Raw genomic sequence first — 15,995 nt, 5'->3', positions numbered from 1 at the left:
CAGGAAATCACTGGCTACAGGTGAGGTCCCAGAGGATTGGAGAATAGCTAATGTTGTTCCTTTGTTTAAGAAGGGTAGCAAGGATAATCCAGGTAATTACAGGCCGGTGAGCCTTGCGTCAATGGTAGGGAAATTATTGGAGAGGATTCTTCGAGACAGGATTTACTCCCACTTGGAAATAAGTGGACGTATTAGCGAGAGGCCAGCATGGTTTTGTGAAGGGGAGGTCGTGTCTCACTAACTTGATCAAGTTTTTGCGAGGAAGTACGAAGATGATTAATGATGGTAGGGCAGTGGATGTTGTCTACATAGACTTCAGTAAGGCCTTTGACAAGGTTCCTCATAGCAGACTGGTACATAAGATGAAGTCACACGGGATCAGAGGTGCGCTGGCAAGATGGACACAGAACTGGCTCAGTCATAGAAGACAGAGAGTAGCAGTGGAACGGTGCGTTTCTGAATGGAGGGCTGTAACTAGTGGTGTTACTTAGGGATCAGTGCTGGGACCTTCATTTATAATATATATATAAATGATTTGGAGGACAAGGTAACTGGTTTGATGAGTAAGTTTATGGACAACACAAAGGTTGGTGGAATTGTGGATGGCGATGAGGACTGACCGGTTGGAGACTTGGGCAGAGAGATGACAGATGGAGTTTATTCCGGACAAATGTGAGGTAATGCATTTTGGAAGGTCCAATACAGATGGGAAATATACAGTAAATTGCCGAACCCTTAAGAGTATTTATCGGCAGAGGAATCTGGCTGTACAGGTGCACGGGTTACTGAAAGTGGCAACGCAGGTGGAGAAGGTAGTCAAGAAGGCATGCTTACCTTCATCGGCTGTGCATTGAGTTTAGAAATTGGCACATCATTGCAGCTTTATAGAACCTTAGCTAGACCGCACTTGAAATATAGTGTTCAATTCTGGTAGCCACACTACCAGAAGGATGTGGAGGCTTTGGAGAGGGTACAGAAAAGATTTACCAGGATGTTGCCTGCTATGGAGGGCATTAGCGATGGGGAGAGGTTGGAGAAACTTGGTTTGTTCTCACTGGAACGACGAAGGTTGAGGGGCGACCTGATAGAAGTCTACAAGCTTATAAGGAGCATGGATAGAGTGGATAGTCAGAAGCTTTTCCCAGGGTGGAATAGTGAATTACTTGGGGCATAGGTTTAAGGTGCGAGGGGCAAGGTTTAAAGAAGAAGCATGAGGCAAGTTTTTTTACACAGAGGGTGGGGTGGGAGCCTGGAACCCACTGGAAGCAGATACGATAATGACTTTTAAGCGGCGTATTGACAAATACATGAATAGGATGGGAGTAGAAGGATATGGTCCCCGGAAGGGAGGGTTTTTTTCGTTCAGATGGGCAGCATGGTCGGTGAAGGCTTGGAGAGCTGAAGAGCCTGTTCCTGTACTGTAATTTTCTTTTGTTCTTTGAGTCACACACCGTATACTCAAGAAAGATACAATTAAAGAAGACAGTGCACTTCTACAAGTAGAAATCAAAAGACTGTTAACTGTTCCTGTGTCTTTGCAAGTCGTCTGAAGTAGGAAGCTTTGTCCATTCTTGAATACAGTTCAGGTACTTTCTGATGGCTGTGGGTTGGATATCAGGGTTACTTCAAAGGGGAGGCGGGATGATGGCGCAGTGGTAATAATAATCTTTATTGGTGTCACAAGTAGGTTTACATTAACACTGCAATGAAGTTACTGGGAAAATCCCCTAGTCACCACACTCCGGCGCCTGTTCGGGGACACTGAGGGAGAATTCAGAATGTCAAAATCACTTAACAAGCATGTCTTTTGGGACTCTGTGGGAAGAAACCAGAGCACCTGGAGGAAACCCACGCAGACACAGCAAGAACATGCAGGCTCCACACAAACAGTGACCCAAGCCTGGAATCAAGCCCTGATCCCTGGCGCTGTGAAGCAACAGTTCTAACCACTGTGCTACTGTGCCACCCAGTTAGCACTGCTGCCTCATGGCACCAAGGGCCTGGGTTCGACCCCAGTCCTGGATCACTGTCCATGTGGAGTTTGTACATTGTCCCCTATCTGCACAACCCAAAGATGTGCAGGGTAAGTGCATTGGCCACTCTTTTGAGGGCCACCAACAAGGGTGGATTGGCCGTGCTAAATTGCCCCTTAATTGGGGGGGGGGAAAGAATTCAGTAGTCAAAATTTAACAAAAAAAGGATTACTTCAAAGAGAAGAATGTTCAGGCTCAGAAGGCAGGCACTGATGGCTATTGTATCAGGAGATCCAATTTCTTTCCAAGTGAACTCTGAGCTTTGTAATCTGGGAACTTTTTTATCCAAAACTTAATAAAAGCCTCATGATACCAAAACAGCAAAGATGCACAGATTTTCTCTGCACCTTTTGTCTTGTTGGTGTTATTCTGCAGACTAGATCCAGGTCACTTCTGAATTTTGGGATAAAATGTTTTCAGCATCAGACAATCCGTTTCAGCCATGTGGTACAATACAAGGTACAGAGATGTGTTCTTTCACACTGACCTCATCAGCTTTCCTTTGTTACGTTGCAAACCTGTAGACAGTCTAGGAATCCATTGACTGTACATTGGAGTAATCTTTAAACAACGGTAGGCAAAGGGCAGCACGGTGGCACAGTGGTTAGCATTGCTACCTACGGCGCTGAGGATCCGGGTTCGAATCCCGGCCCTGGGTCACTGTCCATGTGGAGTTTGCACATTCTCCCCATGTCTGCGTGGGTTACATCCCCACAAACCAAAGATGTGCCAGTTAGGTGGATTGGCCACGCTAAATTGCCCCTTAATTGGGGAAAATAATTGGGTAGTCTAAATTAAAAAAAAAACAAAACAAAAAAATCACGGTAGGCATAAATTCCACAAAGGAGTGTTGTCTAGGTATTTTCATTCAAAGGGGAGAACCCCATCTAGTATGATTCAACTCAAAGCTTTGATAGTTGCAAGGGTCACCTGATCTCTTGACGACCATCGTAACAGTTCATCAGTGTCCATTTTTAATTAAATACAGTACATGTTTAAAGTTAGGAATACGACATGTCTTTTACCAGGCATCTCACTAGAAAACTATGAGATAAAGAAATTGAATCATGGCAGCATGGTGGCAGAGTGGTTAGCACTGCTGCCTCACTGCGCCAGGGACCTGGGTTCAATTCCAATCTTGGGTGACTATCTGTATGGAGTTTGCACTTTCTCCCTATGTCTGCATGGGTTTCCTCTGGGTGCTCCAGTTTCCTCCCACAGTCCAAAATGTGCAGATTGGTGGATTGGCGATGCAAATTACCCCTTAGTGTCCAAAGATGTTCAGGTTAGGAGGGGTTGCGGGAATAGGGTAGGCCAAGGGTGGGTGCAACTCGGTGGCCAAATGACCTCCTCCTGCACTCTAGGTATTATATGCTTCTATGGCACTTTCACCGTTCCTCTTTCTTGGAGAGGCAAAATGTTGGAGAGTGCTGACTCCCAGAAATGTCTGCATATCTCGTTGAAGCAATGGAATGCTCTTGGGTTGTAATACAAGTGATCCAAGATGTCAGGATTTTGGTTGAATAGTGAGCTCTGTATATTCTGTGCTGGAAATTATCTAGCAGGTCCACAATGAAATGTTTCACAACAACATTGCCAGCTGGGAGAGTTAGAAATAATTAATGGCTGTGTAGTAGTTGGACCTCATCAGATGCCGATGAAATGTAGCTCCCATCTATCTTACCATTTGAAAAATATGTATAGTGTCTTAACAGGCTCTGTACATGTTACTAGTAAATTATATGTTTGTAGGAATCTCTAATGACTATAAAATTGATCATTCTGACTCTTGATTCAGTAACTATTTTTGATCATTTGTAGCTTGAGTACAGAGTGAGAATTGTTCAGTGTTTTTTTTCCTTTATTTTATGGGATGTGTGCATTATTGGCTAGGCCAAAGTTTATTGCTCATCCCTAATTATCCTTGAGACAGTTGTGGTGAGCCGCCGTTTTGAGCCACTTGATGTCCATATGGTGTAAGTACACCCACAATGCTGTTGACATCATGAACACTGTTTGTACCGTTTATACAATTACTAAATGGTCTATGTTCCCAGACAGTTCCTAGTCTCCCTATAGGGCTTAGATGAATACAATGCATCATTCCCAAACCAGAAGGCTGACGGATCTTTATAATTTAAAAAATCCAGGCTTCTGAAATATAGCATGCAAACTTCTAAAGATAATTACTGTGCAGGTTCAAAAGATGTTTGTTGTTCCTCAGTAATATAAATTGGCGACACTGGTTTCTGAATATTGTTTGCAATATCTGGTTCATAATGACTAAATATTATGTTCAGCCAATGCAAGTTTCTGACAGTGCAACTTTTTAAGTTAATGGACACCTCTGAACAGTTATAATGAAATTAATACATCTCAATTAAAGTGTAGAAAAGTAATTTAAATGGGGGTATAATTTTGTTCACTTTCTCAGGATATTGATCATCAACTTTGGTTTCATTGCTTTGGATGTGGTGTTTCAATCGCATTAATTTTTACCTTGGCTTCAAAATCTTTCTTCCTCATCATTTTTTTACCTTAAAATTATAGTATGAGGCCCTGTGATTTTGCCTCTCCAAGAAAGAGGAACGGTGAAAGTGCCATAGAAGCATAGAATCCCTACAGTGCAGGAGGTCAATTGCCAAGACAACATAGTCTTTTCTGAGTAGAGCCCTTGAATATTTCTGCTTCATTGTTGCAACATGATTCAGTGATGGTGAACCCTAAAATGCTATATAAACTGCTGAAATTTGGTTTAGAGATGTGCTGTTGATTTACACTGCCATAGCTGAACTACAAAAATGTTGATAAGGATAGAAATGATGTTAATGCTATGTATGTTGGGGGAGACTGTCGGGATGTCTCTTGACGCCACATCCTAAAGGTACATCAGTCTGCTGGAGTCACTGTGTACAAAACAAAACTCTAAAGGATTGGAAAGAGTGTTTCAGAACCAGAAGAAAATAATCCAATAACTGGATTCACCATTAATATTCTGTTAATAACTGAAATCAACGCTGACTTGGAAGTGGTTCACTTTGAAAATATATTGCTGTCATTGCCAAACTGATGATATTAGGTTCTTGTGCACTGAATAAGTACATTGTCTTCCAAGCTGCATGAAAGTTTCAAAAACTTGTGGATATAGAATCCCTACTGTGCGGAAGGAGGCCATTTGGCCTATTGAGTCTGCGCGACCCTCTGAAAGAGCACCCCACCTAGGCCCAATCCCCCACCCTAGCCCCGTAACCCTACCTCGGGGCAATTTAGCATGGCCAATTCACCTACCCTGCACATCTTTGGAGTGTGGAGGCGAAACCCACACAAACATGGGGAGAATGCACAAACTCCACACAGACAGTGATCCAGAGCTGGGATCACACCTGGGACCTCAGCGCCGTGAGGCAGCAGCACTAACCACAGCACCGTGCTTCCCTCTAACCTGCACAAATTTGGACTGTGGGAGGAAACCGGAGGATACCCACCCAGACATGGGAAGAATGTACAAACTCCACACAGGCAGTCACCCAAGGTCGGAATCGAACCCGAGTCTCTGGCACTGTGAGGCAGCAGTGCTAACCATTGTGCTACCGTGGCGCCCTATGTATTTGTGTCACATTGCTTCCACACGTTGTCACTGTGTCGGGGTCTGAAATTGGATGACGGGAACAAGTGATTTTGTTTTCTCCATGCGTTATATTCTTGTTTTGTAACCATCTAATCACCAGTGTAAGGAACATTTCCATTATAATAACACACATGGTTGAAGTTAACTTAGCTTGACAATGGTTTTGGCTAGAATCAATGTTGTTTCTACTTTGTTTTAGATTTTTTTTGCTTGTTGATGTAAGCATATGTAGAATGTATTTACATATTTATTATTGATTTATTCATGAATTGATTTCTGCTATACTTGACTTGGGAGAGAAAATATCTATGAAGAGTTTTGATATTTTTACACATTTTAATGTTGTCTGCATCATTTCCAGTATCAGTAAGAATACAAAAATAAAACCCTTTATGCAGTATTGATACTGAAACCTGTCACAGCACATTTAAATTGTTTAACTTGTGTTCCTTCAAGGTGGAAGAAATAAGTAGTGTCATTGTCTCCTGCACCATAACTGCAATATACTGCCGAGGCTGTATTATAAGTGTCATTATTGTGTTACTGAGACTGATGCAATACAATAGATCTCTGGTTATTAATTAATTCCATACTTACATACAGGCTCTCGGCTCAGCAAGACCTATATATACCACTAGCCCATTTTTAATATTATTGAACTCTCCTAATGGCTAATCATTGTTTGTCTGTAACCAGTAATTTTAATAATAGATTATTTACAGAAAAATCTTTTAATTGTTAAAGAAGTAATAGTTTTAGTTATGCAGTAGATGGTGAAACGGGCATGGAGTCTCTTTGGAATCTCACTTTTGTTCGGAACATTGTAATGTGTTAAACAATTTTATTGAATAATTAAAATAAAATAGTGATACAACAGTTATCATTTATAATATAAAAAGAAAGCAGTAAAAATAAATAACTACTGAAAAGAGAGGGTTTTTTTGAACGAAAGGTAGAAAGACCACTCTCCTTGCATATTATACGTATTATATTACAAATGTTAACCCCAAATTGGTCTGTTCAAGACAGCTCCTCAAAATGGGTATCCCCAAATTAGTCTATTTCACAACAGGAACCTAATGTGCTAAAATTCCCCTTGGTCCATTTATCACCCAAGTCGCAAAATAACCGTACCAGATTGGCCCTACGGTCAATCACTCTGTTCCTGGCCATTACTTCCATAGTGTCCAGTGGTTGACTATTCCATTTCGACTGCAGCACCGAATCTTGGAAGCAGTGTTCTTTTAAGCCAGATTTCTGGCACTGGTCAAGCCTTTGAGTCTGGAAAGTATATATCCTTATCAGTTCTCATTGGCACTGCAAGGCTTTGTAGACTCTGCAATCCATGTTGTTTATGCAAATTGTGATCATGTCCTCCCAGCTACCATCAATCAGATGGTATGTCCATCAGTCAAACTCCATCTCCTGATAACCACATCATAGTTGACCAATTTACGTAAGGCCATTCATTGTCCTGGCTTGTGTCCAATGGTCATCAAATGCAGTAAAAAAAATCTCTGAATAAAAGAAACAACTTTTATTTTAAAAGGGCCTGCAATGTGTGATATTTGTTTCAATGGGAAACTCCTCTTGTCCGCTGTTGGGCATGGATTAATATATCACATAATTTTAGCTTCAAGTAATTGGTATTGTTAATGCACCCAGAATGTTCCTATATAAATTGCACTTAATGCTGAGAATCCATTATTTTGTTTACATTCACCAAAGGATTTAAACTGTTTTTCAAAAGCAGTACTATTTTAAATTGCTTTAAATTGGCTATTTGCAACTACAGTTGATTTGTATTAATGCAAACATCTATTGGAAAGAGGAGAGGAGTGGTAAATGGGGTTCAAATAGATTAGTGTGGTTAATGCATAAGTATAGATAACATACATTTGTACAGCTGTGGAGGAGTGAGGGGGGTTGGGTGGGGGAAGAAATATAATGCATACAATTCGAATGACCAGCTTTTGCTTTGTACTGTGCTTTGGATTCAACACTAATTTATTTATATATTTATTCTCTTATCGCATTAATAAATGAAGGTGCAACCGTGCTAACAGATTGTACATGCTTCTCTTTCCTCCCCTGCTTCCCTCCCCTTAATGTTCGAATATAATCAGCTTCTTTCCAATTTACCGATCTTTTAACAGGATAGACATAAAAGATAGAAAATTAGTATTTACTCTCATCCATTTCTTTTAGAACTACCAATGAAATAAAAAATTTACAGTATCTACCTCGTGCAAGTGAGCCACGTGAAATGCTGTTTGAGGATAGGACTCGAGCCCATGCTGATCATATTGGACAGGGATTTGAGCGTCAGACTACAGCAGCTGTTGGAGTGTTGAAAGCTGTACAGTGTGGGGATTGGTATGTGAACTAGACACTTCTGACTGGTTGTTTTGATTGCTGTTAATTATTAAATGTTAAAGAAAAATGTAGTGTCTTTCGTCATTGTTTTAACCAAAATGCAGAACTACTGTTTTTTCTGTCCACCTAATGTTACTCCAAATAATTTTTAAATTTGGCATGCAAATGTTAGAACTTTAAAGATGGGAAAACCAGTAGTGAAGTTACTTGTGATCTGAAAATGTAATTTTAAAAAATATTTTAATTCAAATTTTCAATGTTTTAACCTTTTCAGAACAAATAAACACAACTCCAACACCGTGCTCCCCCACTGCCGAACTACCCCCTCACCCCTTGATGGCAACCAGATCCCCAAATTGTAAGATGAACAAGCCCCAACTCTTGTGGAACCCCTCATCTGTCCCTCTCAGAGCAAATTTCACCTTCTCCAAATACAGGAACTCCATTAGAATCCCCCGGCTACACCGAGGCACAGGGCAGATCCACCCCGACAGGACCCACCTGTGAACGATCAATAAGGCGAAGGCCAAGACACCCGTGTGCAACCTCACATATGGCCTCCAAGGGACCCAGCTCTAAATCCGCGTGTAGGACCTCTGACATGATGCTGAAATTGACCCCCAAATCTTTCCGACTTTGGGCACGACCAGAACATATGGACATGATTGGCTGGACCCGTCCCACACTACTCGCAGCTATCCTCCACTCCCTCAAACAGCCAGCTCATCCTCGCCTTTGTTAAGTGCGCCCTGTACACCATTTTCAATTGAATCAACCCCAGCGTTGCGCACGAGGTTGAGCCATTGACCCTTTGCAGCATTTTGCACCATAATCCCTCCTCCAACCAACACTGTCCTCCCACTTGGCTTTAATCCCTTCCAAGGACACCTTATCCACCTCCATGATCCAACCGTAAGTCGCAGAAACGACCACACCCTCCAGCCCCCACACCGACAGCACCTCCTCCAGCAACAAGGTGGACAGTGCCACCGGAAAGTTCGGGAAGACCTTTTTTGTGAAGCTCCACGCCTGCATGTACCTGAAGCCGCCCTCCTGCAGGAGCCCAAACTTCACCCCAACTCCTCTAAGCTTGCAAACCATCCCTCCAAAAATAGATCCTTCATCTCATCACCACTCTCTCCTCCCAACCCCGGAACCTCACATCCGCCCTCCCTAGCTGAAACCCTCTAACAGACGTCACCCTGGAGCCTGCCCTCAACTTAAAATGCTGTCGGAATTGCTTCCGAATCTTCAGTGTAGCTACCACCACAGGACTACTTGAGTACTTCCCTGGGGCAAACAATAGTGGCGCCATTGCCAGCGCCCGTAACCCTGACTCTTTACAAGAACCTGCCTCCATCTGCACTCTCAAAGCCTCTGAAAATTTAATTTAATTGAATGAATAGCATTTTAGTACGCATTAAAATTCAGCCTCCAAGGAATAGATATATAGATTAAACGGTTTACCTGTTGTTGCTAATCATTTCTGATATTTCCCTTTTATAACACTTTGGATAGGATGAAATGAAAGCAATCTAATGGCTTCCTGAACAACTATAAACCTAGTTGTATTGTTGCGCAACTTCTCTTTGTTTAGTCATTGAATCTTAAGCTCCATATCCCTAAACTTTACAATAACTACTTTTGTGAGACTACAGTCGTATGGTTTCTTTTTGCTGTTCTCAGGTGGGAAAAGTGCAACAAAGTGGTCTTTAAAAGTATTCTTCCAATTATGTTCACATACAACAATTAGTGATTTGGGTAGCTTTTTTGTGATGGGAGAATCAATGGAAAAGAAAGGGGTTGCTTCAGTGGGTAAATGTACTTGAGGATAATACTGAGACATAAAAACAGGGAACCCCGATCTAAATTGAGTGGCATGATGTTTCAGTTAGCCTCCATATCCCTGGGCTAATTGAAGAAATGTGTTGGAGAAATATAATATGCACTTGACAGTCTTTTGCTTTATGCTTAAAATTGGATTTTGCACTCTAATCCACACAGATAAATTGAGAGATGTTCCTGTGTAAACATGTCCAGGGGCAGGAAGAGTTTGATGAAACAGCATGCCTAAGTAGCAGGTACAATAACGGTGCTGTGGTTATGAAAGAAGAAGTGAATTGACATGTATTCAAACTGCATGAGCATTGGCAGGAGATTAGGCTGATATGATCTAGTATATAAAGCAATTCTCAATGTGTAATTTGCTGGCTTTATATTTAAAAAGGGGGGCTTATAGCTGATTCTTGTCAAATTACATTTCTGATATTCAGTAGCGAAAGATGATAATTGGAATAATAGTATCTGCTCTTGACATCTGGTGTGATGATGCATTCCTAAACGTTGAAACTCAAAACAATTAAAGAAAAACATATTAAAGTGGGTATGATTCAAATAATTTGTGAGTTTAAAAAGGACACTGAGGAAGAAACATTAAGCTGAGTTAATTGTTATAACTATAGATATAGATTTTTTTTTTATTGTAGCCCACTGAGCCCTGTCTTGTTCAAATCTTAGGAGCATCATCTGTAGAATGCAGCCAGGCAGTAAATTAATTAAAGAAAGACCGCACAGTTTTTCGTGATTATTTATAGAAGATCAGGAATAAGAAAGTACGGAGGCTGTATATGTGGTTACTCCTAGCCCTTAGGGGAGTTAATTTGACAGGGTAACAACACTACATATCATGCATGTTCAGTTGAACGGAAAAAGTTGAAACAGTAGAATTTCATTTCACTTTTCAGTTCTTGTATTCAATGCAGACTATTTTCCTCGCTTCCCTTTTAAACCTATTTTTCCAGTGCCCCTTGTACCACCTCCCGGCCAAGAGGTTAGGTAAGCAATTCTGGCCCTGAGAAAATTATAAATCTGCCTGGTTATGTTGTACCAGAATGGTCCAGAGTGACCATGGACATGAGTAAAAACAAGACACTTGGGAATGAGAAGGGATGGCAGGCAGGACGTTTTCATTAAATTGGCAATTGACTAGTGGAATAAGTGACCATGAAATGATTTTGAAGTAGAATATAGATGGGTGCAAGCAACAGTTTGATGTATTTTTGGAGAGAACTTGAAGGATATGTTGAGATTGTGGGATTGATATCTAGATGTGTTGCGCCCAATAACCATTTAATCTGAAAAATGTCTGTGTGTACTCTGAACTTCCATTCTTTACTGTGTGAATTTCACTTACAACAGCAACAGCTGATGTCATGCCCTCACCATATGAAGAAGCACAGGCATGAACTGACATTCAACCACTTTTTAGTACCTAATGAAATTAACAATTGCCTACATACAGATTGTTTTCTAAATTAATTCCAGTTAATTTTCCCTTTTTCTTAGGTCTGATCAACCCCGTATAACCAAAGATGTGATTTGTTTTCATTCAGAAGACTTTCTAGAGGTGGTGCAAAGATTGCAGTTAGATCTGCATGAACCCCCATTATCTCAGGTAGTTAATTTTATTTTCCAGTTCTTTTAAAACAATTGTAAACCTCATCTTTATGGTATTATTTATGTTTTTATGAGCTTTGACTTTTACCCTTGTGGCTATAAAGTGCAAATCTAATCTGGATGGAAGCTCTTAAGTTTGATCCCTTGTTTGTATCAAGCTTGCTGGGGTAGTGATGCATTATTCAGTACTTCTGGCATGTGAAGCACAAAATCTGTCCTTTTTCCATCCCTGATTAATAATCAATAATTCTGTTGAAAAAATCATGTGCATGGATGCTGGATGAGGAAATTATAGGGTTTGAACAGTGCACCCAATATGAGACTTGTGTAACAAAAGAGAGAGGAGAGAGAGGTTTGGGTAAGAAAATGATTTTAAATGAATATTTCTCAGAAATGTAATTTACTCCTGAAGAAAATGTCATGGATTATGTGATCCAATGTCAACAATGCAGTCTTAGCCAAATGTGTGACATTATGTAGGCCACAGAATGCTCCAGGCCAATTATAGATTCCTGTCCACAGAAAACATTTTGTCAACACAAGGTGTGCACGCCATCTGGTGGAGATATCGAGAACTCCTGAAACTCAAAAATGAACCCAAATGAGCAACCTTTTAATTAATTGTAACTAGTAGTTTGGGAAGCAATGATCATTGATTGCTATGCATCTGTGCGTAAGAAACTACTGTTTTAGATGTAAATGTTGTCTACACTTTTCATTGCTGAACTCTGTTTTCCATCTTGTTTTTAGTGTGTTCAATGGGTGGATGATGCAAAACTGAACCAGATACGGAGAGAAGGCATTCGCTATGCGAGAATTCAGCTGTATGACAATGACGTATATTTCATTCCCCGGAATGTTGTACACCAGTTCAAGACTGTCTCTGCAGTATGCAGCTTAGCATGGCATGTGAGGTTGAAACAATATCATCTAGATGCAGGAGAACCATCTGCTCAAGAATGTGCTTCTGAAGGCTCAGAATTGCCACCAGACACCAAGTGCCCAGTTATCAAATTGGAGACTGAGGACAAAAAGCAGGGGGATGACGTATCTGAAGATGCAAGACATCAAGAAGTCAAAATCGAACTTAATATCACAGAACTCCCACAAATGAAAGTGGAACATAAAAGCACTGAATCACAGTTTGTAACTGAGTCAAAAGACCTTGTGTGTTCAAATACCCCAACTGACTGTGGAGACGAACAACAGCTACCCTCAGTAAACCCAGATTTGCATGAGTAGCAACAGAATTTTTCTCACTGATATCTGTGTATATTCTTTGGAGCTTTTATTTTTTTTAAATGTATCTTAACAATGGTGTGATGTACAATATATGTTCTTATGTAAGTTCTATGGGGCAAGCTTGTGACTGTTCTTAAGACTGTTACATGGTAGGACAGAAAAGTACATGTAGCTTTGTAACATTCCTCAGTGCCTGTCCATAACTGTGAAACATAACAGCACTTAAGGGACAGGTGCACTGTCACACTGCAGGTTAAATGGGAAAAAAAAAGTTTTAAAAATTACTTTTTTATTTTTAGATAAAAAAGTAGTAGGGATAGAAGCAGAGTTGACCTCGGCATATACTTTTTGTAAGCTGAGCCAAAATTGTTTCCAAATTCAAGCTTATCCATAGAGCTTATGTCAACCTAGTTGCAAATTTGAATACTGGTATTTGTGTCAACACAGTAGTGTAAATACATTTTTTATTATAATTATGTAGTGCGATTTCAAACTAAAATCTGAACCACTTAATAAAGGTTCAGTGTACTTTAATGTTTTTTATATACGTAAGTACCAAAAGTAGTAGCCTTTGGCTATTTTACACCTACATTATTTTATTTCACCTGATGTAGACGTGACAACATTTGTGTAACCGTGCAGACAAATCAGAATTTTCTTTCTTATTTCTCTCCCAGGGGGAGGGGAGAAGGGAATTGAGTGCAAATTTATCATATTCTAGATTTTAAAATAAAGGTATTCATTATGTGGTGTTGTCTAAGACACTGAAGTACTAGTACCCCATAGAAGTTAATTTATAAGGTTCTCCATCTCTTTACTAAGTTTCTGCAAACATGCAAGTCTTCATAAAATAAATTCTAATTCTAACACCTTGGATAATGCTGAGCTTTTAGGCTGTTCTATCTCTTTTCATTATCAGTTAGACAGGAAGAAGCCTCTAATCAAAGTCACAGTGTAATTATTTTTTAAGCGCTCAATTGCTTTTGGATCAGATATTTTTCCTTATTGCAGTACGGTTGACCAAATTAATGTGCTATGGTGTTGGCTGCGAGTTTGTGTATTCAGTTCAGATGTAAGACTCTTTCATTTTCAATCATTTGCCAGTCTGTGCTATTGTGATGCAGGCTGCACATCTTGGTGTACCTTATATACGTAATTCCCTGGAATTCGCAGTCAACAGCAGTGACGGTGTTTGCCACTGACCTCAAAACATAGGTATCAAAGATTTACCAGGCTCAAGAATATGAATTTCCTTTATTCCAACTTGAATTTAGCGCCATCAGTCGATCAGACTGAAGAATTCTTTCAGCCTGCAAAACCCGAGGTTAAAAGGCAAGGATTATAATCCACATTTTAATCAAATGTACAGAAAGGAAAATAAAGATTGGAACTTGCACATAGGATTAAGCTGGAAGCTGAAATATAAACTTTTAAAAATGTTTCTACAAGTCCTGCAATTTTCAAATGTTCTCCTGAGGGAATTAAATTCCAGACTTAGTAGCCAATTACACCTGATTAAACAAGGTTTAACATTTTCAGTGATCCCAAAGTGAGAACAGTGCGTAAAGTTAATGTTCATTCATGCCAATTTACTGTGAATTGCTTGTGCTAATTGCATCTGAGAAGATAATGGAGAAGCATGGTATCACTGGCAACTTGTTTTTTCTGTGTTTAACTGCGTGTGTGGATAGCATATTGACTGAGTAATGACTGCTCCACCATCAAGAGGACCACCGATTCCAGACCATTGTCTTTTTGTAATTCATTAATATTGAATACCATTTTCTGCAGTTGCACTAGATGTGTAATGTGAAAAAGCCACTGTGATCTTGGGATGACTATGACATACTTTAGATTATTAATTCAGCTTTATTTAGTATTGGTTTATGGAACTAGAGTTTCATATAATTTGGGCTGGATTTAAGTATGTTCTGTTTGTCCATAAGCCCACCCATCCTGCAAACAATCAAAAGCACAGCAAACCAAATAACATTCTTCCACCTATGGTGTCATGGTATTTCCATGTCCAAATTTCTCTTGTTTGCAATGTTCTGTCAATATGCATTCTAAGATTTATCACACTTTGTGGGAAGAATTGACAATCCAATGAATTGCAGTTAAAATCTTTGTCCCTAGGCCATACAAACCAGGGGATTCAAAATTTGGTTACTGCTCTGTTAAGTCGGTTCATCTCATCTCAGTTGAGCCAGCACTAAGGACACTACAATTGTATTGATAACTAGTTTTCTGGATTTATATTCTCATGCAGATATGGGTATGGATGATGAATGCACTGGATTGACACTGATCTAATGTATTACACATGCTGATAGTTTGTTGGTACTTGCGACCAAGGTTTATACATACAGTTGGATCAGATTGCAGAGACTCTTGGGAGTCTCAACAGGATGAGGAAAAAGGTTCTACAAGTTTCAAACCAAATTTGATTATTTTTTTTCCACACTATACATTTATGCTCTTTCTAGAAAGCTCTGCCAAGTAGTTTGTGCTTTTTTACCATGTCATGCTTTAAGCTGTTCTCCATTTATTATCCTGTCCTTGAGGATTGACTCCTGTAGGACTACAGTTGCACAGTGCCCTCAGTATGAACAAATTGGGATTTCTTGATGTGTGACCGAACTGTCGTACTTGATTGTGGGGACATCATAACTAAATTTGGTTATCCTTCCCTCTACTTGCACTTTCTACAGGAACTATTGGCTAAATCTACTCTGGGATCTGACTTTTTCATCTCCCGGAGCCAACCATATTATCTTTCTGCCATCATACTGAGATTAGTTAACCAGAGGCTGATGCTGAGCACTGCAAAAAGTCAATACTGTGTGCTTAAAGGTTGTAAGCAGATTCGCAAAAGACTTCGCTAGCAGAGTTTCATTCCAGCTCATTAATATATTTAGTTATAAAATAATTACAAACACCAAATTAATGCTGCAAGTCATTTTGTAACCCTCTTCAGAAGATATTTCACAAGAGTAGGGAGGTTAAGATGCAGCTATACAAAATTTTGGTTCGGCCACAGCTGAAGTACTGTGTGGAGTTCTGGTCGCCTCACTATAGGAAGGATGTGATTGCAGGTGCAGAGGAGCTTCAGGATGTTGCCTGAGGTGGAGCATTTGAGCTATGAAGAGTGGCTGGATAGGATGGGGTTGCTTTCTTTAGAACAGAATAGGCTGAGAGGGGACCTGATTGAGGTTTGTAAGATTGAATGGTATGAAGCAACTGTTCACCTTAGTTGATGG

General features: G+C 40.1%; 1 protein-coding gene across 2 annotated transcripts in view; it reads left to right on the top strand.

The window, feature by feature from the left end:
- LOC119973428 (lysine-specific demethylase RSBN1L-like) overlaps positions 1-13,513 on the top strand; it is a 70,506-nt gene extending 56,993 nt beyond the window's left edge. For both annotated transcript variants that reach the window (XM_038811530.1, XM_038811531.1), the window contains 3 exons: positions 7,870-8,037; positions 11,383-11,491; positions 12,244-13,513. In XM_038811530.1, coding sequence (XP_038667458.1) covers positions 7,870-8,037; positions 11,383-11,491; positions 12,244-12,735 — 769 coding nt within the window. In that variant the 3' untranslated portion in view covers positions 12,736-13,513. The remainder of the gene's footprint in view (positions 1-7,869; positions 8,038-11,382; positions 11,492-12,243) is intronic.
- The last annotated feature ends 2,482 nt before the right edge of the window (positions 13,514-15,995 follow it).

This window comes from Scyliorhinus canicula, chromosome 11, assembly GCF_902713615.1.
Source record: "Scyliorhinus canicula chromosome 11, sScyCan1.1, whole genome shotgun sequence".
In the NCBI taxonomy this organism is placed as follows: Eukaryota; Metazoa; Chordata; class Chondrichthyes; order Carcharhiniformes; family Scyliorhinidae; genus Scyliorhinus; species Scyliorhinus canicula.
The sequence above is the reverse complement of the archived record's forward strand: the minus strand, read 5'-3'. Positions and strand labels throughout refer to the sequence as shown.